Genomic DNA, 26,154 nt, shown 5'->3' on the forward strand with positions numbered 1-26,154 from the left:
AGACACCATAGATATTAAACAGCGACACCAAAGAGACACATCAGAGAGACACATCAGAGAGACACCATATATATACAACAGCGACACCAAAGAGACACATCAGAGAGACACATCAGAAAGACACATCAGAGAAACACATAGGTGAGACACATCAGAGAGACGCATCAGAGAGACACCATAGATATTAAACAGCGACACCAAAGAGACACATCAGAGAGACACATCAGAGAGACACATAAGAGAGACACATAGATATTAAACAGCGACACCAAAGAGACACATCAGAGAGACACATCAGAGAAACACATAGGTGAGACACATCAGAGAGACACATCAGAGAGACACATCAGAGAGACACCATAGATATACAACAGCGACACCAAAGAGACATACTAGAGATGCATCATGGAGACACCAGATAAACATACCAGAGAGACATCACAGAGCGACTTACCAGGGAGACATGCAGAAATCATAGAGACATCAGAGAGATACCAGAGAGATACCGTAGAGATATTATAGAGACAACAGAGTGATATAAGAGAGACACAAGGGGCCGTGGTGACCGAGTGGTTAAGGTGTCCCGACACGTTATCACCAGCCCTCCACCTCTGGGTTGCGAGTTCGAAACCTACGTGGGGCAGTTGCCAGGTACTGACTGTAGGCCGGTTGTTTTTCCCCGGGTACTCCGGCTTTCCTCCACCTCCAAACCTGGCACGTCCTTAAATGACCCTGGCTGTTAATAGGACGTTAAACAAAAACAAACCAAACAACCAAACCAAGAGAGACACATCCCAACGTGGCAATAAAGAGACATTAATAAGGCATGACATGACGGAAATATGAATTATCATTATACACAACATTGTAAAGATCTGACGGTGTTCGGGTGACCTCTATGCTTACCATACAACAGGGATTTTTCAGCCAATGAAAACGCGTCTCGTTTATGCCTGTTAGGCATTAAAAATGACAGAAAAAGTGATGTAGCCATACAAAGGGTAACTGAAACAGTGTTGGAATGGTTTAAGCCGATGATATATCCGGTTTTATTTTCACTTTAACTCCAGTAGGGGTAGTTTCCGTTGTATCAAACCAAAATGTGTAAACTCCACATACTTTGTCCAATAGATACAACATGTTTGACGTGAGGGACTTGCGAGGGGCGGCCATTTTAGTTTGGTTGTCATACGGAACACTCATTACACTAACGACAAAGCATGATGATTTACAGGAAGACAGCCTTAGCCAATGGCGCTTTGATTGTTTGATTGAACGTTCATTTGACCACGACCTCTTTCCGGCCACTGTACTTCATAGTATATAGCGTATATTGATGAAATGCATTTGTAATCAAATTGAAGAAGAAGTAGATGATATCGAAAGATGACGGACACAGATTTGGCAGATGCTACGGAAAACCGCATCAAGCATTAACGGGAAGGTTCTTACCAGACTCTAAGACACAAACTGATGCAAGTGGAGGATCAATTGGAGAAGAAGTATGCTAGTAGACAATACGAGGCTAGGCTAACCTAAACAAGCTGAAAATGAAGGCATGGGAAAGAGAATTATCGAGTACATGTACTGTCGTTGGCTAAACACTGAAAGCAGCATGAAACTTTGGAAGAGAACAGAGTAAGGCATCGGCAGTCAGTTCACGTTTGTTCACGTGAGTGTTATGTACTAAATCTAAGAGCACACTGAAGAGATGGCAAAAGACAGAGAGATATGGCAGATTGTGATGTGTTCATGGGAGGGTGACGGGCTCAATATTGAAACAAGCTGGAAAAGATGGCCGAGGGCACAGAAATATTATGTACAGTATTTGGTGGTTTGTTCCTGGGAGGGTGACGGGCTAAATATTAGAACAAGCTGGAAAAGATGGTAGAGGACAAAGAAATATGACGTTCTATCGTTGGTTATGTGTTCCTGGGAGAGTGATTGGCTAAATCTTTAAAAAAGCTTCAAAAATGACAGGATACTGATAAATATGACGTATTGTCGTTATTGGTCAGTTTTATGAGGGCGAAGGGTTAAATCATAAAAGAAGCTGAAAAAATTACAGGGCACAAAAACATGGTGTCTCGTGGGATAAATCTCAAAGTAGTTGGAAACGAAAAAAGGACAGAGATATGTGACGTTATGGTGCTGTCTTTTACTGGGAGGGTGATGTACGTCGCTATAGAGGCTATCTGGGGTCGAACAGTATTGTTATGTTAGTATGGAAGGTTTAAGGGAATCACTGATAGTACAACAGCAATCATAGAAAGTAGTTTATGTTAGCGAATCATCTTCATGATTAATTGTATTTAAATGACAAAGCATTATATCTTAAAATGTAGTTCAACTTAGATTAATCTTTATATACACTACATAGGAACTAAAGACATCGTTGACTGAAGTGTGATTTCTGAGTCCCATGAATTTTTTTCCAAAAGAACAAATGCTTCATGAATGTCCTTGCGGACCTTTTTGACTTCTAAAACTGGCGTGTTAGAACGTCAATAGACTGGTTGCTCGTACTAACGTTTTATGTGTGTTTTAATGACAGACCTAAATTGATTCTCTATATATGCACATAGATATAGAAAAAAAACTGTCGATAACAGGGAATTTTTAAGAAATATGTTTTCCAAGATAAAAAACCCACTTGAAAAGGACCTATTCTGCATCTACATCCAGCAGGATTGTTCAAAACATACACTGGATATTAACCATTTTCAATACAAATTCAGAGTTAGATATTGTAGCTATAATTGAATTAACCTGTGCCACCCAGCTGCTTCGTCCCTCTAGGACTCGTTAGTGATGTTAAGGGGCCATTAATATTGATGCATAGGAGGCGATGGAGGAAACTCAGTACAGGTCGACAGAAACGTCAAAATCGGAAGGGGTAGGTGCAATAGCGGCATAACTTAATCAATTTCATAATTTTTAATATTGAATTTCGAAACCAAGTACAAATTAAAATTGAACCAGACTCGATGATATTCGTCTTTTAGGTACTCGACAGATAATATAGTCTCTTATTTTCTGTCTGGAGATTGGCCAATCGAAGGATTTAGGTTTTCTTTTGCAGTTTGCAAAGTTATGTTATTGGGAATGAATACTGAATTACTTAAGGCCAGTGAATGAGGCTATTCTGGGCCAGTGAATGAGGATATTCAGAGGTAAGTAGTTTTTTGTAATTTCGCTTAAATAATGGTTCCTATCAATTGTCGTTATTTTCTGTCTCTAGGTAAGAATTTATCTTAATAACATTACAAATATAAGAAATAATCATTTCTATGATGCAAAACTGTAACCATGATTTAAGTAAACATTAAAAAGTATCAAATATGTAATTAACATTTTGACCTTCTTTTCAACCAATGCATTTTGTTTCACAAAAATATTCTAGTGATTCCTCCATAAATTTATAAGGAAGTTACAATAAGATTAGTTTGTGTACCAATTGTCTGTCAATGATATCAATATAGATGAAACCAGACAAAATCTTATGGTAGCTTCCATTTGAGAAGTAACTAATGTGATAACATTGAATTATGATAATTATCAAGTCTAAATAGCCATCCTTTAGTGACAGTCATTAATTTGATTGAAAACCTTTGTTACGGAAAAAGAATAAAGGGCGGAATTCAGATATCATGGTGCATTATACTGCTGTTTTTTATTTGTTTGTCTAAAGGAAACAATGGCAAATGACAATAGGTGGAAGCATAATGTAAATAAAGCCTCTTGTCATATCGTAGTATACATGGATTACCATTGTAGTTAAAAGAATACAGTTATATAATAATTGAGGTGACCGGTATGGTATTGTATTATGTGTTACAATGGACGTGACTATTATCGTAGTGGTATGGTATGGCATAACGTGTTAGATAATCAGTTAAATCCAGATATTAGTCTTCAGTAAAAAATATCTTTCAATTTAAAATCATTAAAACGGGGCTCTTAAAAACAAAACACCATCGATCACTATCCATTTGATAATTAGTACTGGTAAGTAATTATTGAGTGAAAAACATCCATACTAAAAATAAATAAATTAAATTAAATTAAAATAAAGAAGGAAAATATATGTCAATATATGATGCAGAGACAGAATTTTGGAGAATTCCGTAAACAACATTACCATATTTTTTAGCATCTTAATATATGATAAATACATTTAATGATAATTTATGGTTTTGAATTTTTAGTTTACATACAAAGACTTAATACAAATGTTATCTATTAGATTTGGATCGTCAATTATCACGTATCAAAGCGCTGATATTGCATTGTTTTAATGTTTGTAAAGTGTGTAAATAGCTGTAATGATGCTTTGAGTTTGTTTGTTTTTGAGTATAATGTGAATAAAACAAATACAACTGATGATTCTTCGAGGTGGTTTGGAGTTTCAGTATAACGCAACTAAAACTGATTATCATGTATATGTTGTATATATATTGTTAAACACAGTTTAAACTAAAATGATGATCGTTTGAGATGGTTTGGTCTTTATATAAAGTCTGTATGATCCATATATGGAGTATAATGTTAATAAAACTGATGATGCTTTGAGGTGGTTTGTTTTTGAGTATAACATATATTCAAGTTATGATGCTTTGAAATGTTTGTTTTTTGAGCATGACATATATTAAAGTTATGATGCTTTGAAATGTTTGTTTTTTGAGCATGACATATATTAAAGTTATGATGCTTTGAAATGGTTTGGGTTTTGAGTATAATGTGAATTAAACTGATGGTGTTTTGAGTTGGTATGGTTTTTTAATCATAACGAATATAAAACTGATGGTTTTTTGAGGTGGTTTGGGTTTTTAAGTACTTGTATAAAGCAAATAAAACTGATGATCGTTTGAGGTGGTTTGGTGTTTGAGTATAACGCAAATAAAACTGATGATTAATTGAGGTGTTTGAATATTCCATAGATAAAGTTAATTATGTTTTGGGATAGTGTAATGTGTTATAGTATGACTTTAATAAATGTTAACATGTTATTGTTTTTAGTTCAAAGTTTTACTTTTATGCAAGTTTAGACGCTGATTGGTAAAATATTTAGAATGACGTCAGTGAAAGGGATGACGCTCTGTCGTGGTTTTGGTGAGGTGATTTACGAGATATGCGGTATCGCAGTTTTATGATAATTTTAATTGATTATGGGATGTCGTGCTGTGAATTTTTTGGTATAATGTAGATAAATGTGAAGAGGTATGTTTTAGGAATTGGGCATACATTTTCAAACCCTTTTTCCATTATGAGACTTTGTCTGGGTTGTGGAGATAGGATATAGGAAAAAGGAAAGATATTTAGGTTTTGACATTTTGTTTTTATGATCCTATCTTAAGAAACGTATTCAAGACAACATAAATTCTACTTTAAATCCCAAACAGAGCTCTTCAAACGACTTTACGTCTATATTTTTACTTACAATACGTGCGTGTCTATATAAATACGGTCTAAATACAAATTAAATAGTTTCAGTTGATTTGAATTCAACATGTTTATAATTAAAAGATAATTTTGTTTTAAATGTTTCTTACATGTTTTAAGATTTGGCTACTCCAGGAAATTGCACTATTACTAATATCAATTGGCATCATCCTCTTTCAGAAACGTCATTTCAAAAATAATATTTTATATAGATGTATATGCCAGATAGATTAAAGGGTATGTTTTTATGAAAGATTGTTGAAAAAAGGTGTTCTTCTTATTGCAGTTTATCTAAATCAATATTTGAATTTTCATTCTCTTATTTCGATTGCTTTTGTTTCTGATATCTGCAATTTAAAAATACCATTATGGAGCATTTGATGTCATAAATGCTTTCGAATACCGTTAATCAACTTATAGACGCATTCAATATACATATTTGGACTTAAATACAATACTGTTTTGTAATCATTATTTGTTGAAATAAGAATAGAAAGACTGTAGATTTGATATAAGTTTTCCGTTCTGATAACTGGAGAGTTATTGCCCTTTGATCATTTCACATGCAGCACTGCAAACCATTAAATTGCTTTTAATTATGCATGCCTCCTGAAATGTCTTGTTTTTGATAAATATCGCATTATGTTTTTAGTTAAAAAATATTTTCACATGATATGTAGAAATAATAAAATTATATACACTTATATCATTTCCATAATAAATTTAAAAAAAACAAACTTTTTCACTTTAAAAAAAATATGTAGAATTTGCACTATATAAATACATAATTGTGTTAAGTTTCAGAATGCAACACAAATTAATTCACAATTTTGCGTTAAGATACCTGCAAAATCATATTTTTAAACTCGTAAATACTAATAAACAAGACACTCTTAATGAATCGTTGAATGGCAGGTAAGGTGTTTGACAGAAGGTAAGTTACACGTATTCTATAAGTGTTTTAAAATTATTTTTAATTACTCGCCAAAAAACAGGCTTATATCATGCTAACCAGAATAATGAACTTGTTTTTAATTTACAAAATTAGAGAGAATAACTGCAATATGTTGTGTTTATATAAGAGATAGTATAATTATCCTATGTCAGCCTAATAATATACTTCAAGTGTGTTGCATTTTCTATTTCATAAAATACGATGATGGTACACATTTTTTTGTTTAATTTTCGTTTGCTTCAAATGGTAAAGAGAATGCATGTATATACGAAAAAGCATCGGATTTGCAGACTTCATTTAACGACTACAATTTAAAACAAGAAACATCTTTAGAAAAGATGAACGGCATAGTTTCAATGTTGGTGGTTATAATGTAAAACTGCTGGTGAAATAAATTAACGAACTAATGTGTTTCAGCAATGATAAAAAATCAGTTTGAATCATTTTGGGTGATAATAAGACTGCATTTGAATCACGAATATAGTTTAATTAATGTGCCATTTGAAAAAATACACCATTTATTCAGCTTACATTCAATCTTTACTTTATGAGTCGGAAGACTCAAAGTCAATAAAGAACTTGAACTAGAACTTTGTTTCGTTTTTAACTGTATATCTGCATTTTGCATTTACCGCTTAATTGACCAATCATATACTTCATTTTGACTAGTAACGCCACCTGTCGCGTCATATCTGGGGCCAAAAGAATATTAAACGGCTATGCCGAAAAAAAAAAAATCTAATGTCTAAACGCCGATTAATATTTAAAGCATAAATATTTTTAAATTTTTAATATTTTTTTTTAAAGCCCACTTTAAAATTGATTTTAAGACTGTTATGGTTTTATCTAACAATCAACATATCTTCAAGTTGAGAAATATAAACGACATATTTTATTATGCCAAAGATGTTTAATGGAGTTATATACCAACACATAGGATAGATTATTTATATTCTTAATATGACGTGTTATTTGTATAATGTAATATACGACATATGCTAAAAAAGTGTAAGAAAAACCAAGAGAAGTATGTTTAACGATTAACCACTATTTAAAACAGGCAGCTTGAGTTAAATGATTTCAGTAATCAGTTTAACGTAATATTGACGATCATAAAGATGGTAAAAGATGTAGGCAATGTTCCATAGTTATAAAGAATTATTATTGGATAAAAATATTTTTAATTTAAATTCAATCTTAGTTTAAACTGCGTTTTATTTGTCAATTTCCAATTAACAACATATAGATAATACAAAAAAGGAATCAGAAACAAGTGTCAAGACATTTATATAAATCTGACACCTATATACACACAGGTTAACGTTACAGTTTCCATCTTAATGCTTTGCAGATATTTGTTGACCATTTAATAAGTATTTTACTATAAAAATCCCATATTTTACGTCATGTCACAAAACATAAATCAAAAAGGGAATGCGTGATAGCTTATAATTGTATCATAATACAGGTGTATGTACGTAGCAGAAATTAATTCATTTTCAAAATATCTTTTACTGACCTTAATTTCTTATTTTAAAATGAAAACTGCACTAGAATAATTGACATTTCAGTAATACGTATTTGACATTTAAGGTAGATTTATGCTTCTCTTTCTACGTTTTTCGGTGCCCTATCCTTGTTTTAATTGATGAAAGTTCGCATTTTCTCCTTTGTTGTACTTTGATTTTTCATTTATTCCAATCTTTTCCATTAAATGAAGTGAGTAGAATTATTCAATTTGCAATCATAAAGTACATCTTTCAGAATTTTCAAGAAATAGCCCATTTCCATTCATAAAGAATCGTCAAGAAATATTCGATTTTAAAGCAGTTATTATCTGTAACTATTTATACTCATACAAAATCTATAAGAATAAATATTTATCTAGATATCGTACACACATTTCACGAGACTGACCTGTTACCCATTATTTGATATCAGATATGCAGAGTTGGATATATGAATACACGTTTTAGATGTAAATTGTTTTAAGGAAAGCGCACAGAGCTCGATGATTGATATATGGTATTATTTTATTCAAAACCAGTCATAACCATGTTTAGTTTGATATAAGTTAGTAATGTATTTTCATTATAAGAATTTATGTCGTAATGATGAGTTATGAAAGGCAAGTAACTGTTTAAAGAGAAGATACGTCAGGGAATAAAGAGAATTATAAAGTTAATATCTTAGTGAGGAAACAAACAGCTTATAATTCCATTATAAGTGTGTGTTACGTGGTTTATATGTTGTTAGACATAGATATATCAATGTAACATGTTCATATTTTATTTTGAATCAATTGTAAAACAATTTTGTATAAGAAATGTCATAGATGATTATTTTGTTTCCATATGCGAAAGATAAAACCGTCAATCGACAAAATAATGCATCCAAAATAAAGTTCAAGTAAAAACGTTCAAATAAAAAATATAACAAAGTTTGACTGAATTGCCAGTGGTGTCAATATGGTTGAAGTTAACCCCTTTCACAAGTTAGTGAGAAAATTTGGTGACGTTAGATGTGAAAATAGATAATAATTATTATAGAAAATAGTTTATCTTTCTTCGTGTGTCGAAATTCGAACCAATTCCAGATTATATTAGACCAAAAGATTTAGAATGTATATAACAGATGATATTTAAAACAAAATTTAAAAAAATTGTTCTCAAAAATATGATAAAACTTAAAAAATGAACTAATCCGGAAATCATCAAAAATTTTAACTAATGTATCAACTTTTAGGGGTTAAGTTTTGATATATTGAGAGAAAAATTAATGTTATACTTAAACGAAATATAAATCATGAAGTTTTATTTTAATTTTTGATCATATAGATTGTCTTAATTCATATCATTATTACACACAATTTATGCTATAATTATACCCCATATGCGTGAAATGTTATGATTGTTAATTTCTATTATGTAACTGAACATATATACATGTATTTGCTATTGTCATCCTCATTTAAAAAGAATCATTTTGATATTTTGTTTTAATATTTTGATCGTTTCTATTCAAAATTAAATCATTGGACTAAATTTTCATTGTACAGTTCTTATTCCGATAAAATATATTAACATTGTAACAATCTGTTTAATTGTTAAATTAAAATGAAATAGTAACATGTACAGGTACTTGTATTCTATATTTTTTAAGATATATATTTTTGTTAGAAGAGATCAATATGAAATTTATATTTCATTTAATCTTGAAGAGCCAAGCAATTAAAGAGATATATTACATTGTTATTTTTTTTATTTCAAGAAGTCAAATTATACAAATATTCAGATCCATAGAAAAATTCAATGTTGAAATTACTTTTTACTTTTAAATGTGAAATAAATCGACATATAGAAAAATATTATATAGATAGTTAAACTATATAAAACTATTTTTCTAGTGAATCAAGTTAAAGTTGATCTTACAGGAAAATTAATTTAGAAGAATAATATACTTTGAGTACTGTAAGATTATATAATGATATTTTAAATTATTTCTATTCATATTTTTCGTCCTTGGAATACACGTCAGAATAATATCTAGATATAAATTCTATGTTCATGTACATGCCTTTGAATATTGAAACAATACATATATTTTCACCCTTTGAATACGCGTTAAAACAACATCCATATATGATATATAACGTATGTATATTTAAGATACACAGTTAGTAATTATCATCATGTTTAGCGGGATATGTCAAATACGTATTTTTATCTTTTAATTATATTTTTGATATTATATGTTAATATATAGATTTTGGTACCGACCACAGATATCATCAATGATGGGTTTTGTTGAATCAATACCATTTTCGCCAAAAATGAACATAATTTATTTATTGAATTCGAGTTATCCAATCAAAAGCGTTAGTTTTGAACTCCGAATGTAAATGATCATGTATGTATTGACAGATATAACATTACATTGTGAATACCCGTCTGTTGGTGTGTGTATTAAACCACTGACGAATTCTATATTTAGCTTTATCTAGAGCCCAATTAGTTTTATCATGAAAATGTCTCATTTTGTTTTTAGAAAACAAAAAAGGGTTGAATTTGGCCAATTTTTAAAAAGTACACATGTTTCGGGGTTTCAAGCGAATCATTGGAACAGATGGTGTTAATATGTATAATATGGAAACAGACATGCATGCCAACAAGTGGTAAGTGAATGTAGACAAACTAGACAAACGAGACGCATATTATCAAAATATCTATAACTTAAAGAAATAAGCATATATTTCATACGGCAAACATATTTTTAATTTATATATAAATAATGATATCAAACCACACTTTAACCCTTGTATTTTATAAATACGTATATTAGATCTATATACTGCCGCCATTAGTTTGGGATACCTACAAAACGTGACTACAATACACCGACAATCGATCTCCACGGTTACTAAGGTATCTTTAACTGTGAACGAACATATATATGCTATCAGGTTCTACCCGTTTCGCTCTCGTTACAAATATTTTTAAAATCGATATTTGCTCATATTTCACCTGTTTTAATCTTTGGACTGCCAAATCTTAGACTTACTGATATTAACTATACATTATAAGTACACCAACGCTGAGCATGCTATACAATCACACGATATCGCGCCATTCAAGGGACTTGAGCTTTACAGATCACAAAACAAAATTCTGCTGATGAAGCATATTTACGGGCAATGTATTATAACATGCTTTAGAACACGAAACATGCGAACATTGGTCAACTAGTAATACAGCAGTTGTAATATTCATACAAACACATTTTGAAAATATGACAACTCACCTTCATAGAAGTTTGTCTGTTCTCTCGCTAAGGCCCTGTAGTCTACAACGGATGTCTGGAAAACAAAATTTACATATTAGACGGACTGTGTACGCCACCACCTCAGTAATGTGTTAACATGTGTCTGATATACGTAATCTGTAACCAAAAGACGTGATCGACAATAACTAAAGGGACAAAAATTAAATAACAAGTAGGGACTATTTTCCGCGGATGAAGCGCCTCATTTTACAGCGATAGTGGATGGATTAGTATTCCTACGCGTGTTCATTACTTTTGGTGGGAAACATCTTTTAGGATGCTAGAAGGCCGATGACTGCTTCTGTCAAAGCCTTAACTGTTCAAAGTTCCCTCCTCCTGTACGCATGATTTCGCATCATCGATCAGGGGACATATAATTAATTCAATTCGCAAAGTAACACGGGAACAATGATATAGGAACCGTTTCTTTGCACGTGGGTCATTAAAGGTCATTTCGATACGGGTCCTATGTCTGTGATCCAGGTTAGACGTGCATAATGCTGTAGAGAATTCAGCGAATAGCGATCATTGTGTTAACATGCTAATACAAGTACTAGAATTTAATACGAAAAATGGTTACAAAGCATTGATGAACGAGGATTCTTTCCCACAGGTAAAGGCGGATTTTGTCGTCCTGAATTTTCGAAATTGTTTTCAACAGAGTTCCCACCAATTGACGTTATTTGTAATGTTAGCTAGCATGTTATTGAAGCAATACCAACATCGTAACAAATTATAATATGTATATGGTTTAAGTATGATCCAATCAGTAAACTTTGTCAGGTAGAACCTTTGAAGTATACATATCCCCAATAAAAAAGAAAACAAAACCGTATTGTGACGATAAACTTATTCTCATCCAAAAGAACATTGCTAATTAATTTGAGGTCATACCATTGTTGAATCGATAATCCCATTTAACGCAGTATAGCTTGAGTATTAGGAGGTTTGTACCAGAAGATGTTTTCTAAAACTCCGACCATATATAGAAGTTGATCTTACGGGACTCATACGATTTATATTAATTTAGAGAACAATAGAGAACATTGAGAACAATAGAGAACATTGAGAACAATAAAAGGATCAAGGTATATAGCGTTCTGTTATAAAAGGTTTGCCATTTTCACTGAGCATGACTTTCGTACATTTGAAATAATGAGAATATCAATTTCTCTTAAGATGGAAATACGTATTTTAACTTTACTTATGTATAATGCTTAATTATGTTACAACACAAGGAACATGTCTTTTTTTAGACATTTTACCCGCAGGAAGTTTAACTCTACTGCGATTGAAGATAATTTCGTTTTAATTAATTCGAATAGTGACAAGCGTGCTTGATGTTATTTTGAAACGCAATGTTAGAAATAATAAAATTTGTTTAATTATTAATATTGATACTAATGATATGTTGAATGTATAACAAAATATATTATTTATATAAGATGTAATAACATCAACAGTTTCCTGTACATTATAGCATACATACAAATGTATCTATCTTAACATTGTGACATGTAGTTGGCAACAAGTTGGAATTCAGAGAAATAAATATGTCTATTGCTATTGTTGGTTAAAGGTAATTTTTAATGACGAATAAATCATAGGGATACTGCACTTTTACAATTATTTATAATTCTACATGGAAAAGCTCTGACAATAACTGGACAATGTCTGACAATACATTGACAATGTCTGACAATGCATGACTTAATATGTCTGACAATACATGGGCAATGTCTGAGAATCCATGACAACGTCTGACAAAACATTGGTAATGTCTGACAAAACATGACAATGTCTGACAATACATGGACAACGTCTGACAAAACATGGGCAATGTCTGAGAATCCATGACAACGTCTGACAAAACATTGGTAATGTCTGACAAAACATGACAATGTCTGACAATACATGGACAACGTCTGACAAAACATGGGCAATGTCTGAGAATCCATGACAACGTCTGACAAAACATTGGTAATGTCTGACAAAACATGACAATGTCTGACAATACATGGACAACGTCTGACAAAACATGGGCAATGTCTGAGAATCCATGACAACGTCTGACAAAACATTGGTAATGTCTGACAAAACATGACAATGTCTGACAATACATGACAACGTCTGACAATACATGACAATGTCTGACAATACATGACAATGTCTGACAAAACATGGATAATGTCTGACAATACAAGACAATGTCTGACAATACATGACAACGTCTGACAAAACATGACAATGTCTGACAATACATGACAATGTCTGATAATATATGACAATGTCTGACAATAACTGGACAATGTCTGACAATATATGGACAATGTCTGACAATATATGACAATGTCTGACAATACATGACAATGTCTGATAATATATGACAATGTCTGATAATACATGACAATGTCTGACAATACATGACAATGTCTGACAATACATGGACAATGTCTGATAATACATGACAATGTCTGGCAATACATGGACAATGTCTGACAATCCATGACAATGTCTGACAATATATGACAATGTCTGACAATCCATGACAATGTCTGACAATCCATGACAATGTCTGACAATCCATGACAATGTCTGACATTGCATGACTTAATGTCTGACAATACATGACAATGTCTGGCAATACATGGACAATGTCTGACAATATATGACAATGTCTGACAATCCATGACAATGTCTGACAATCCATGACAATGTCTGACAATACATGACAATGTCTGACATTGCATGACTTAATGTCTGACAATACATGACAATGTCTGGCAATACATGGACAATGTCTGACAATACATGACAATGTCTGACAATACATGACGATGTCTGACAATACATGGACAATGTCTGACAATCCATGACAATGTCTGACAATACATGGACAATGTCTGACAATGTCTGACAATACATGACAATGTCTGACAATACATGACAATGTCTGACAAAACATGGATAATGTCTGACAATGTCTGACAATACATGACAATGTCTGACAATACATGACAATGTCTGACAAAACATTGGTAGTGTCTGACAATATATGACAATGTCTGACAATACATGACAATGTCTGACAAAACATGGACAATGTTTGACAATACATGACAATGTCTGACAATACATGACAATGTCTGACAATATATGACAATGTCTGACAATACATGACAATGTCTGATAATACATGACAATGTCTGACAATACATGACAATGTCTGACAATACATGACAATGTCTGACAAAACATGGACAATGTTTGACAATACATGACAATGTCTGACAATACATGACAATGTCTGACAATACATGACAATGTCTGACAATACATGACAATGTCTGACAATATATGACAATGTCTGACAATACACAACAATGTCTGATTACACATGGACAATGTCTGATAATACATGACAATGTCTGACAATACATGACAATGTCTGACAATACATGACAATGTCTGACAAAACATGGACAATGTTTGACAATACATGACAATGTCTGACAATACATGACAATGTCTGACAATACATGACAATGTCTGACAAAACATGGAAAAAGTTAAATGGTAAGTAAACGAATTAAATTGTTTAAGTCATGCTTGAAACAAGTTTGCTTTGTTCCTGTTGTATGTTTTGTAGAACCAATGTCTTCTTTTATCATTTAGAACAGTATTATATCATTGATGGTACATTATGTATAGGTACATCCATCCATCCACCATACATACAATGATTTTGTTATAATTATTTTGTTTGCTAGATACAACATCAATGAAATATATTTCAGACGTAACACAAGTTAAGTAACGTCTCGTTAAAAAGACATAAATATTCATTCAAAACCAACAGGTGTTAGTATGTTTATTTGTTATCATCCTAAAGGCCATGTACTGCTCTTTAGTAACGGACTTATGTCAGCTTAATTTACATCAATGTATGACATTTGATATTGTCAGACTGTATCTGTTCAAAATCAATGTAATCATGTACCGCAATTCGTCAAGTACAAACACATTATGTATACAAAGTTACGTGCTAAAAAGGTATATACCATACCCTTTATGTATTAAATAGCGAAAGTCTTACTGAGCACCTGTGTATAAGATTTTGAATAACTTGCACTTTTCCATATTAAGTAGAAGTAGATACGGACATTACTTCCGTACCTAAATTATTTTAAATGTCATTTAGGGGTAAGTAATACTCCCCAAAGTCATGGAAGTGTATGTTATACTCCCAAAAGTCATAGAAGTGTAAGTAATATTCCCCAAAATCACTGAATTGAAAGTTACACTCCCAAAAGTCATTGAAGTGTAAGTAATACTCCCCAAAGTCACTGAAGTGTAAGTAATACTCCCAAAAGTCATGGAAGTGTAAGCTATACTCCCAAAAGTCACTGAAGTGTAAGTATTACTACCAAAGTCATGGAAGTGTAACTTATACTCCCCAAAGTCATGGAAGTGTAGGTAATATTCTCCAAAGTAACTGAAGTATAAGTAATACTCCCCAAAGTCACTGAAGTGCAAGTTATACTCCCCAAAGTCATGGAAGTGTAAGTAATACTCCCAAAAGTCTTGGAAGTGTAACTTATACTCCCCAAAGTCATGGAAGTGTAAGTATATTCCCCAAAGTCATGGAAGTGTAGGTAATACTCCCAAAAGTCATAGAAGTGTAAGTTATACTCCCAAAAGTCATTGAAGTGTAAGTTATACTCCCAAAAGGCATGAAAGTGTAGCTTATATTCCCCAAAGTCATGGAAGTGTAAGTAATACTCCCCAAAGTCATGGAAGTGTAGCTTATACTCCCAAAGTCACGGAAGTGTAAGTAATACTCCACAAAGTCATGGAAGTGTAAGTAATGCTCCCCAAAGTCTTGGAAGTGTAAGTAATGCTACCCAAAGTCTTGGAAGTGTAAGCTATACTCCCCAAAGTCACTGAAGTGTAAGTAATACTCCACAAAGTCATGGAAGTGTAAGTTATACTCCCAAAAGTCACTGAAGTGTAAGTAATACTCCCAAAAGTCATTGAAGTGTAAGTAATACTCCCTAAAGTCATTGAAGTGTAAGTTATACTCCCAAAAGTCATGAAAGTGTAACTTATACTCCCCAAAGTCATGGAAGTGTAAGTTATACTCCCAAAAGTCACTGAAGTGTAAGTAATACTCCCCAAAGTCATGGAAGTGTAAATTATACTCCCTAAAGTCATTGAAGTGTAAGTTATACTCCCTAAAGTCATTGAAGTGTAAGTTATGCTCCCTAAAGTCATTGAAGTGTAAGTTATACTCCCCAAAGTCATGGAAGTGTAAGTTTTACTCACCAAAGTCATTGAAGTGTAAGTTTTACTCCCTAAAGTCATGGAAGTGTAAGTTATACTCCCAAAAGTCATAGAAGTGTAAGTTATACTCCCCAAAGTCATGGAAGTGTAAGTTTTACTCCCCAAAGTCATGGAAGTGTAAGTTTTACTCCCCAAAGTCATGGAAGTGTAAGTTATACTCCCTAAAGTGATGGAAATGTAAATAATATTCTCCAAAGTAACTGAAGTGTAAGTTATACTCCCAAAAGTCATGGAAGTGTAAGTTTTACTCCCCAAAGTCATGGAAGTGTAACTTATACTCCCCAAAGTCATGGAAGTGTAAGTAATACTCCCCAAAGTCTATGGACTATAAGTATTTTTTTGTAAAGTAATGGAATTCCAAGTGATAATCTATATAAGTATGTATATATAGTAAAAACTATGTGCGTTGCCCGTATGAAAGAAATTTGAGGCAACAACAACAACATATTCTAACAAAATATACAAGAATGTGCATTATAATAAAACACTTCCTAATAAACGGTCGGATTCCCCGATCGGACCTGAAAAGGTATGGGGTCACCTGCCCGATCACGTTGGTTTTCTCCATGTACTCCGGTTTCCCCCCACAGTAAGACCCCTCGCGTTTTCATCCGGACTAACAAGCATGGTTAATATCAGTTGATATCAATTGTTGTAAAATAAATAAAGTTTACATTAAAGGATTATCATCTGAATAATTTCACAGGGCAAGTTATACTCCCAAAAGTCACTGAAGTGTAAGTAATACTCCCCAAATCACTGAAGTGTAACTTATACTCCCCAAAGTCATGGAAGTGTAAGTAATAACCCCCAAAGTCTTGGAAGTGTAAGTTATACTCCCCAAAGTCATGGAAGCGTAAGTAATACTCCCAAAAGTCATGGAAGTGTAACTTATACTCCCCAAAGTCACTGAAGTGTAAGTAATGCTCCCCAAAGTCATGAAAGTGTAAGTAATACTCCCCAAAGTCACTGAAGTGTAAGTTATACTCCCCAAAGTCATGGAAGTGTAAGTTATACTCCCAAAAGTCATGGAAGTGTAGCTTATACTCCCCAAAGTCACTGAAGTGTAAGTTATACTCCCCAAAGTCATGGAAGTGTAAGTAATACTCCCAAAAGTCATGGAAGTGTAAGTTATACTCCCCAAAGTCATGGAAGTGTAAGTTATACTCCCTAAAGTGATGGAAATGTAAATAATATTCTCCAAAGTAACTGAAGTGTAAGTTATACTCCCAAAAGTCATGGAAGTGTAAGTTTTACACCCCAAAGTCATGGAAGTGTAAGTTTTACTCCCTAAAGTCATGGAAGTGTAAGTTATACTCCCAAAAGTGATAGAAGTGTACGTTATACTCCCAAAAGTCACTGAAGTGTAAGTAATACTCCCCAAAGTCATGGAAGTGTAAATTATACTCCCTAAAGTCATTGAAGTGTAAGTTATACTCCCTAAAGTCATTGAAGTGTAAGTTATATTCCCAAAAGTCATGGAAGTGTAAATTATACTCCCTAAAGTCATTGAAGTGTAAGTTATACTCCCTAAAGTCATTGAAGTGTAAGTTATACTCCCTAAAGTCATTGAAGTGTAAGTTATACTCCCTAAAGTCATTGAAGTGAAAGTTATATTCCCAAAGTCATGGAAGTGTAAGTAGTACTCCACAAAGTCATGGAAGTGTAAGTTTTACTCCCCAAAGTCATGGAAGTGTAAGTTATACTCCCTTAAGTCATTGAGGTGTAAGTTATACTCCCAAAAGTCATAGAAGTGTAACTTATACTCCCCAAAGTCATGGAAGTGTAAGTTTTACTCCCCAAAGTCATTGAAGTGTAAGTTTTACTCCCTAAAGTCATGGAAGTGTAAGTTATACTCTCAAAAGTCATAGAAGTGTAACTTATACTCCCCAAAGTCATGGAAGTGTAAGTTTTACTCCCCAAAGTCATTGAAGTGTAAGTTTTACTCCCTAAAGTCATGGAAGTGTAAGTTATACTCCCAAAAGTCATAGAAGTGTAACTTATACTCCCCAAAGTCATGGAAGTGTAAGTAATACTCCCCAAAGTCTATGGACTATAAGTATTTTTTTGTAAAGTAATGGAATGTCAAGTGATAATCTATATAAGTATGTATATATAGTAAAAACTATGTGCGTTGCCCGTATGAAAGAAATTTGGGGCAACAACAACAACATATTCTAACAAAATATACAAGAATGTGCATTATAATAAAACACTTCCTAATAAACGGTCGGATTCCCCGATCGGACCTGAAAAGGTATGGGGTCACTTGCCCAATCACGTGGGTTTTCTCCAGGTACTCCGGTTTCCCCCCACATTATGACCCCTCGCGCTTTCATCCGGACTAACAAGCATGGTTAATATAAGTTGATATAAATTGTTGTAAAATAAATAAAGTTTACATTAAAGGATTATTATCTGAATAATTTCATAGGGCAAGTTATACTCCCAAAAGTCACTGAAGTGTAAGTAATACTCCCCAAAGTCACTGAAGTGTAACTTATACTCCCCAAAGTCATGGAAGCGTAAGTAATACTCCCAAAAGTCATGGAAGTGTAACTTATACTCCCCAAAGTCACTGAAGTGTAAGTTATACTCCCAAAAGTCATTGAAGTGTAAATTATGCTCCCCAAAGTCATGAAAGTGTAAGTAATACTCCCCAAAGTCACTGAAGTGTAAGTTATACTCCCCAAAGTCATGGAAGTGTAAGTTATACTCCCAAAAGTCACTGAAGTGTAAGTAATACTCCCCAAAGTCATGAAAGTGTAAGTAATACTCCCCAAAGTCACTGAAGTGTAAGTTATACTCCCCAAAGTCTTGGAAGTGTAAGTTATACTCCCCAAAGTCACTGAAGTGTAAGTTATACTCCCCAAAGTCATGGAAGTGTAGCTTATACTCCCCAAAGTCATGGAAGTGTAGCTTATACTCCCCAAAGTCATGGAAGTGTAGCTTATACTCCCCAAAGTCATGGAAGTGTAAGTTATACTCCCAAAAGTCATGGAAGTGTAGCTTATACTCCCCAAAGTCATGGAAGTGTAGGTAATCCTCCCAAAAGTCACTGAAGTGTAAGTTATACTCCCCAAAGTCATGGAAGTGTAGCTTATACTCCCCAAAGTCATGGAAGTGTAGCTTATACTCCCCAAAGTCATGGAAGTGTAAGTTATACTCCCAAAAGTCATGGAAGTGTAGCTTATACTCCCCAAAGTCATGGAAGTGTAGGTAATCCTCCCAAAAGTCACTGAAGTGTAAGTAATACTCCCCAAAGTCATGGAAGTGTAAATTATACTCCCTAAAGTCATGGAAGTGTAGCTTATACTCCCCAAAGTAAAATAAATAAAGCTTACATTAAAGGATTATCATCTGAATAATTTCACAGGGCGTAACGCCTATCAACTTTATCAATTCCAACCATTAGTTTAAACATATTTTATTACCATAAATAGCAACAGGATTGGGCACTAGTTTCACAAACCATTAGTATTGTAATACACACGTAACGACAAATCGTGAGTTAAGTACTTAAGGATATCATCTTATTATTTAACGACGGTGATATTTTTTTTTACTGTGAAGTAACTTTATTAACGATATATTTGAAATAAAACCTAATCATTTCATAAACCTGCGAAAAAAGTTTAATATATTTTATATGATATACAGGTACATTTATACTGATTCAAGTGTGTTACCACTGTGCCACTCGACCACCTTGGTTACAAGACAGGGTGTTTAAATCTTGTTATGCAAGCTCTTTTCATCGAACCAATCATCTATCTCTTCTATTCATATTGACAGGGGCAACTTCTCTCCCCCTCCCACATCCCAAACCGAAACCCCAACCCCCGCACCACACATTTGTTACTCACATTTCCATAAACCAACCAAATTATGTTTATTAATATGTTACTGTAACAACAGTGTATGTTGATTTAAGTAATTAAGCCTTCATGTCCAAATTAAATTAGATAAAGTCAGGAGACTATGACGTTCCTAACATCGAAGGAGCGAAGAAACGAAAACACGATGGTGAAGGAGCGAAAACACGATGGCGAAGGAGCAAAGGAGCGAAAACACGATGGCGAAAGAGCGAAGGAGCGAAGGAGCAAAACACGATGGCGAAAGAGCGAAAACACGATGGCGAAGGAGCGAAGGAGCAAAGGAGCAAAGGAGCAAAATCACGATGGCGAATAAGCGAAGGAGAGAAGGAGAGAAGGAGCGAAGGAGCGAAGGAGAGAAGGAGAGAAGGAGAGCAGGAGCGAAGGAGAGAAAGAGCGAAGGAGAGAAGGAGAGAAGGGGCGAAGGAGAGAAGGAGCGAAGAAGCGAAGAAACGAAAACACGATGGTGAAGGAGCAAAAACACGATGGCGAAGGAGCGAAGGAGCAAAAACACGATGGCGAAGGCGCGAAGGAGAGGAGAGAAGGAGCGAAGGAGAGAAGGGGAGAAGGAGAGAAGAAGCGAAGGAGAGAAGGAGCGAAGGAGCGAAGGAGAGAAGGAACGAAGGAGCGAAGGAGAGAAGGAGCGAAGGAGAGAAGGAGAAAAGGAGCGAAGGAGAGAAGGAGAGAAGGAGCGAAGGAGAGAAGGAGCGAAGGAGCGAAGGAGCGAAGGAGAGAAGGAGAGAAGGAGCGAAGTAGAGAAGGAGAGAAGGAGAGAAGGAGCGAAGGAGAGAAGGAGAGAAGGAGCAAAAACACGATGGCGAAGGAGAGAAGGAGAGAAGGAGCGAAGGAGAGAAGGAGAGAAGGAGCGAAGGAGCGAAGGAGAGAAGGAAAGAAGGAGCGAAGGAGCGAAGGAGAGAAGGAGAGAAGGAGCGAAGGAGCATAAACACGATGGCGAAGGAGCAAAGGAGCGAAGGAGATCGAAGGGGCGAAGGAGCAAAAACTCGATGGCGAAGGAGCGAAGGAGCAAAAACACGACGGCGAAGGAGCGAAGGAGCGAAGGAGAGCGAAGGAGCGAAGGACCAAAAACACGATGGCGAAGGAGAGAAGAGAAGGAGGGAAGGAGAGAAGGAGCAAAACACGATGGCGATTGAGCGATATTGGAAATTTGGCCCAAGCGGAACACCATAGGAAACGGATTTATATAAGTTACTACAACCTGTTTTCGGATCCTATTCTTTTGTACTGTACTATGTGTTGTTGTAAAGTCAATGTTAAATTATGAATGAAACAAAGTTTATATTAAAGTACGATATAAATATCATCATCACAAAGAGACATAACTTAATGTAAACTCCACACGAAAATATACGAACAGAACTTTAATAAACACAAAGGTATCTCCTACATAAAGAGCGGCATATACAATAGCACTGAAACAGTTAACGTATTACAATGTTCTGAGGTAGGAACACTTAAAAGTCTAAAGAATGAGGTTCATAAAAACATTTTCCCGAGAAAGAGAAAAAAGAAAAATGAAAGAAGCTTAGGTTCAGTTTTCAGATATAAAAAATCAGGTAATTCGGTAATCATTTTGCATTATGTGTACAAATAGGAAATGCCACATTTCTTTCTATAGCTTAGAAAACTCCGCTAGCTAAAAATAATATATTCTATGTAGAACACAGACACTCTATCATTCGGCATAAACCAACTAGACGATGATTCTCTAAAGAAGTGTTTGTGCTCATGGAAACTGATTTCCTGCCAGTAGCTCAGAGGTTAAGGGCGAATGTGATTGATGGGCACTTTTGAATTGATTGATTAAATGTAAATATGTACAGCGATTGTTTCTGCTATGTGTATACTCTTGTAAACTTGAAATCATTATAATAAAATAATGAACTTACGACCCCGTCCCCTATGTCCCTTCACCCGGAGTACATGGAGTGTTGAATGAGATAGACTTACATTATGAGTAGAAAAACGTTAGTTTCTTAGAATTACTGTTATGGTGAAATGAAAGGTATCTCCGCGACTTCAGATTTTTGTTTTTTATTTTTTAGACTTTAGTTTTGTAAGACCCCCCCCCCCCCAAAGAAAAACAACCCAACAAAAACTACAACAAACAAAACATTTGGTTTGTTTTTGTTTAACGTCCTATTAACAGCCAGGGTCACTTAAGGACGTACCAGGTTTTCGAGGTGGAGGAAAGCCGGAGTACCCGGAGAAAAACCATCGGCCTACGGTCAGTACCTGGCAACTGTCCCACGTAGGTTTCGAATTCGCAACCCAGAGGTGGAGGGCTAGTAATAAAGTGTCGGGACACCTTAACCACTCGGCCATCGCGGCCCGACAAACAAAACATCAATATTTTACAACTATATTACAAACATAGCATCTTAACTTAATCAGGTTGGTCAGGCGCTTCTTTTCCAAACCATTCAAAGGCAAATTATGTAATAACTCTCAGAAATCAAGTTAAATATGTGTTAAAGTGTCAACGTAACTAGATATACAGAGGATTTATTCTTTATGACGGCAGATAACGGCAAACTCTACATACCTTCAATTATCGCCTTCAAATATCAATATCCTTTTTCTTTTTAGCTTTTCGCGTTTAGATATTTATCTTTCCCCTCCCTTTGTGAAAATAACTTTTGATTGTGCAATAAAAAGCAAGAAGAACTCAAAATTTGAATACTGTACGAATATTGGTTATGTTTATGTATATAGATGTTTAGTAGTCAAGCATTACCTTAAATATACAGTAAATATGAGATGTTTGTCTATTTTGCCATATGTGTATCGGTTGACAGTATATTTACTTGTAGATATTTCAGCAAAATAGTTCTGTTACGAACAAAACTGTTCAATTTGAAAATAATCTATATAGTTGAAAAAAATGCTAAAATCACAAATTGTGTGACATTCGTCATAATGTTAATTTGCACTGTCGAAATTACAAGGCAAAGTGCCAAAACTCAAATTAGAAAATATACAGCGGAGGCCTAAATAAAGTATATCCTTTTTGTTTCTTCTAAAGTCATTGTACGGAATAAGATAATCACTAATGTTCATTTCGTGACAAAAATTAACATATCTATATTATGCGATAATAAGCGAAAGTATTGGTAATTAGAAACACAACACCTTGTCGTCTCGTGATGCCTTTTTCTTAATCAGTTTCGTCATTTAATAAATTATGTAAAGTAGGTCTGGCACGGAATGGGCATGAAAAAGAGGATTTTGGAGGCCTCTGATACCATCTGCCCGATTTCCAATCCCTTTGTTTGAAATTGAAACTGAATGCATATCAAATATTGCATTAACAACTGTTATTCAGCGACAATTTCCTATTTATAATAAAAAAAAAAAAAATCACGAATTTTATGAGTTATTTACTTGAATTAATCTCGTTTAAATTTATGGAAAGAACGCAATATACAACTTATAAAAAATTAGATGAAATTATCATTGACTAAAATGGTGAAAATAAAATTTAAAAAAAAATGGTAAAAAAGTGATAAAATCATTTGTCATAATATCAACGGATATTAATTATTTTTAATAGGACAAGTAGTTGAAACAGGAAAAAATAGGTATATGGTGATATATATATATGTGTGTGTGTAAAAGTTTTGCTTTGAAATATTTGATTTTCTTTTCGTGGGGTTTATTTTCATCGAAGTCTTAAAATGAATAAAATCATCCATGAATTCATAAAATGTAAAAATGTTTTACATGATAACATTGTAATAATTGTTGATACACATACATATATTAGCTTTTAAAATGTTAACTGATGACGTTATGTGTGTTATTATTGATGACGTCACGTTACCATGAACGACGAATAACCATTCTGCATGAAGAAACCAACGAGGACAGAAGGGCCTTGCAGTAAATCTTTGTTTTATTTTTCTAATAAAAAACATATATATACTGATATACTTTGATTTGGTTTTGGTTTATTTTGTTTAACGTCCTATAGCCAGGGTCATTTAAGGACGTGCCAGGTTTGGAGGTGGAGGAAAGTCGGAGTACCCGGAGAAAAACCACCGGCCTACGGTCAGTACCTGGCAACTGCCCCACGTAGGTTTCGAACTGACAACCCAGAGATAAAGTGTCGGGACACCTTACCCACTCGGCCACCGCGGCCCCGAAATGAATGAAACAAAACGCGATATCTGTTGACTCCGTAGTAGAACTTTAAAGGCTCCGCTGATATGGTTTATTTTGTTTAACGTCCTATAACAGCCAGGGTCATTTAAGGACGTGCCAGGTTTTGGAGGTTGAGGAAAGTCGGAGTACTTGGAGAAAAACCACCGGCCTACGGTCAGTACCTGGCAACTGCTCAACGTGGAACTCGGGACCGAGAGGAGGCGGGCTTGTGATTAAGTGTCGGTACACCTTAACTACTCGGCCATCGCGGAGTATATCTATATATGTACATATATAGAGAATAATAATAGTAAAATATATACATAAATAAATATAAATATGTATGACTGTGTTAATCACCAATAGGCAAAACTCTTGTAAAACATTAATACCATATCAAATACATACAATTAATAACGTTCAAGAAGTCTGAATACATAATGATATGCAAATTACCTTTTGTCGTTTTAACTTCAAAGTTAACTTACAGACCATACGGATTCGTATGATGTTACAACATTATCATTCAAAGACATGTCCTTACTTCTCCAAAACTGATTTCAATTTTAAATTCAAAATTGAAATTATCGAACGTCATTTGACAAAGTTATTGGACGTCAAGCAGAGCCTATTTGAGTTATCCAAAGTGCTCTTTTTTATGAGCACTCCGTGTTCCCTTACATATTAGTTCAGTGCTTCTCATGGGCACTAGTGTTCCACGAATTCAGGTACCCATGGAATTAATCTTTCATTTACAAAAACCGTGAAATTTGAGTCCCACAAATATATTTAATTTTAAAGTATATAACATAATCCCAACCATCTGCCCTAAGGTCAGTTTCCGTCCTTCCTTTGTCGAGGTTTAAGTCTTATTGTGACTTTACATCACATACGCAACTCAATGTAAATGTCACCTGCCGAAAACAGTTGGAATGGACAGACATTAAAAGAAAGACATTAATAATTACCTATGTTTACTATCCTTATTGGTACAAGGATGAAGTATAGGGAGATAATGAACCACTTGATGTTGTAATTATGTAATGCACTTTGATATTTGGCATTCGCATACGGTTTAGTGAGAGAAATGAACTTTCGTAATTACTACGTAACAGTTTGGTTAGAGAGTACTGAATGTCTATCAGTACTATGTGCCAATTTGGTTAGAGAGTATTTTGGACGTCTGTAAGTACTACGAGACAATTAGTTTAGAGAGTAACGAACTTCTGTAAGTACTATGTGCCAATTTGGTTAGAGAGTACTGAACTTCTATAAATAGTATGTGCTAATTTCGTAAGAGAGTGTCTTGAACTTCCGTAAGTACTGCGAGACCATTTGTTTAGAGAGTAACGAACTTCTGTAAGTACTTTGTGCCAATTTGATTAGAGAGTACTGAACTTCTATAAATACTATGTGCCAATTTGGTTAGAGAGTAGTGTCCTAGGCTCGGTTATAACCGACGTTAAGCCCCATCAATCAATCAATCAATCAATCAATCAATCAATCAATCAATCAATCAATCAGGTTAGAGAGTACTGAACTTCTATAAATAGTATG

At 34.2% G+C, this 26,154-nt stretch overlaps 1 protein-coding gene across 1 annotated transcript in view; it reads right to left on the reverse strand.

Annotated features, from left to right (window-relative positions):
• Positions 1-26,154, reverse strand: part of LOC117340312 — an 83,978-nt gene that overhangs the window by 17,415 nt on the left and 40,409 nt on the right. Inside the window, exon 2 of the mRNA XM_033902082.1 lies at positions 11,198-11,252. Within this exon, the coding sequence (XP_033757973.1) occupies positions 11,198-11,252 (55 nt within the window). The remainder of the gene's footprint in view (positions 1-11,197; positions 11,253-26,154) is intronic.

Source organism: Pecten maximus, chromosome 13, assembly GCF_902652985.1.
Source record: "Pecten maximus chromosome 13, xPecMax1.1, whole genome shotgun sequence".
Lineage (NCBI taxonomy): Eukaryota > Metazoa > Mollusca > Bivalvia > Pectinida > Pectinidae > Pecten > Pecten maximus.